The following is a 2,213-nucleotide window of genomic DNA, read 5'->3' as shown; positions in this document are numbered from 1 at the left end:
GAACTAATGTTAGGCGCTCCGCAGACAGTTTAAGTTTCACTTTCACTTTAACCTGAGAGCCTGCAAGAGTCATGGGTGGAGTATGTGGGGAGGGGGGAGATGGGGCATTCTGCCATGAGGAAGTTCAGCTTAAAGGCATGTCCCAGGTCCCAAAAGGCGCTTCTGATCTCCACCTGTCGTTTTGCTCCTCATGTATCCTCAGCATGGCTGTCTAAAAACGCTGCAGGATTTGACTCAAACATGCATGAATGAGTCAAAGCAAGGCTTTGGGCGTGTTTTTTCATGAGAGTATAACATAACATAATATAAAACTCAAAAAAGTTGATTTTACATGATATTGCCCCTTTAAGAAAATGTGTACAGCATGTGACGATAGATGATGTTTGGTATTGTACACGTGTTTGAGTGTCATGGGTAAAATACAGTGAATTAAATTTCAAATAAAGAAAAAAATGTAGTTTGATGTTTGTGCATTTCTTCTACCAAATGAATAAGTTGTGTAGTTCAGCTACAGTGCTGACGCCTGCCTGGACTCCAGTACAGCTTCACGGGAAACTTACTGGAGTTTTATTGTTGAGTGAGTAGAGTGAGGCACTAACTTTGTTCTTGCAGGAAGAGGAGCCTGGTGGCAATCGGAACACACGACCTGGACACCATCTCTGGACCTTTCACGTACACGGCCAAACCTCCCGCAGACATCAGCTTCAAGCCGCTCAACCAGACCAAAGAATACACTGCAACCCAGCTCATGAGCCTCTATAAGGTGGGCAGCTGATTGGCTGGATGTTGGTCCAATGAGCAGCGTGTTGTTTTGAGCAGCGCTGACCCGGAGTTGTTTATTTCCACAGACGGACAGTCACTTGAGACATTACCTTCACATTATTGAAGACAAGCCTGTGTATCCCATCATATATGACAGTAATGGTGTTGTCCTGTCCATGCCTCCTATTATCAATGGTGAGTCTGACCAGTGTTTGTGTTGTCTTTTATTTTCTGCCCCTGATATAAACTATAGATACGTTCAGTATTTATTCAACAAACTCTTTGGGCATTTGAGCAAAGAATTACAAAATGTCAGTCTTCTTATTCCTATTAATTATAAATTAAACAGTGTGCTGATTGGTTGTAGTTTACAGAGAACTCATCATAATATTCAGATTTAAATTTTAAAGCCAAAACATTCATATTTCTTTAGGGGATCATTCAAAAATTTCCTTAAAGACGAGGAATGTCTTCATCGAGTGCACAGCGACCGACCTGACCAAGGTACAAAGAAGACAAATCAAAGTGGTTGTACCACCTGTAATTTTGTCATGAGTGAATGAGAGTCGACCATGTTTCCTGCAGGCAAAGATCGTGTTGGACATGATGGTGACCATGTTCAGCGAGTACTGTGCTCAGCCATTCACGTAAGTCCCGTCCGTCCCAAACTTCCTCTGCAGACCGCAGTATCATTGCCATTGACTTAGGTTGGATGTTTAAAAAAATCTATCTAGACTAGGGTTTCCCCTACATGTAATTGATAGTGGCGCACCCCACGGCAAAAATCATAGCCGCCACACTTTCAGAATAAAGTTTTTTTTAAATAATAGGCCTATATTAGGCTAAACAATGTAAAGCATTTCATATATATTTATATCCTATGTTTGTGCTCTTCTTCTAAGCATAATCAGACTTTGAAACCCCATTTGAAACCCTATTTAAACATCAATGAAAAGATGTTAAGATATACTTTACTTCGAAAAACCAACACCGTGGGTTCTTGTGCGCAGCAAGGCTGTGAGCGCTGTGTCTGTGTGTGTAGTCCTCACAAAGATAGCAAGGCATGTATGTGTGATGTGACGCTCGATGAAAACTGATGTGACAGCTTTGTAAGCTACTTTTTTTCTTTCAAGGAAAACACGACAGGTGAAGCTACAGCATGGTTACCATATCAATAATTACTCTGATACAGCAAGAATCACCAACACAGACCCCGCGTGTGACCTAGAGTCAGCGGCTCCATGCCTGTTAGCGCTGATCAGCAGCGCAGCTATGAGCTAATGTAGCTAATGTAACGCCCCTCAACTTTTAAAAAAGTAACCAGAGTAGTTTGTGAACTCAAAACACCATAAATCCAGGCAAAATGAGCTGCTGTTAACCTACAAGCTGAGCACGCTCCTGTGTGTGTGTGTGTGTGTGTGTGTGTGTGTGTGTGTGTGTGTGTGTGTGTG

General features: G+C 42.1%; 1 protein-coding gene across 1 annotated transcript in view; it reads left to right on the top strand.

Annotated features, from left to right (window-relative positions):
- Window positions 1-2,213, top strand: part of farsb (phenylalanyl-tRNA synthetase subunit beta) — a gene marked incomplete at its 5' end in the record, with an annotated part of 37,141 nt that overhangs the window by 8,612 nt on the left and 26,316 nt on the right. The window contains 4 exon segments of the mRNA XM_014016661.1: window positions 613-763; window positions 849-957; window positions 1,196-1,266; window positions 1,348-1,409. Coding sequence (XP_013872115.1) covers window positions 613-763; window positions 849-957; window positions 1,196-1,266; window positions 1,348-1,409 — 393 coding nt within the window.

Source organism: Austrofundulus limnaeus, unplaced genomic scaffold, assembly GCF_001266775.1.
Source record: "Austrofundulus limnaeus strain Quisiro unplaced genomic scaffold, Austrofundulus_limnaeus-1.0 Scaffold150, whole genome shotgun sequence".
Taxonomy (NCBI): domain Eukaryota; kingdom Metazoa; phylum Chordata; class Actinopteri; order Cyprinodontiformes; family Rivulidae; genus Austrofundulus; species Austrofundulus limnaeus.
The sequence above is the reverse complement of the archived record's forward strand: the minus strand, read 5'-3'. Positions and strand labels throughout refer to the sequence as shown.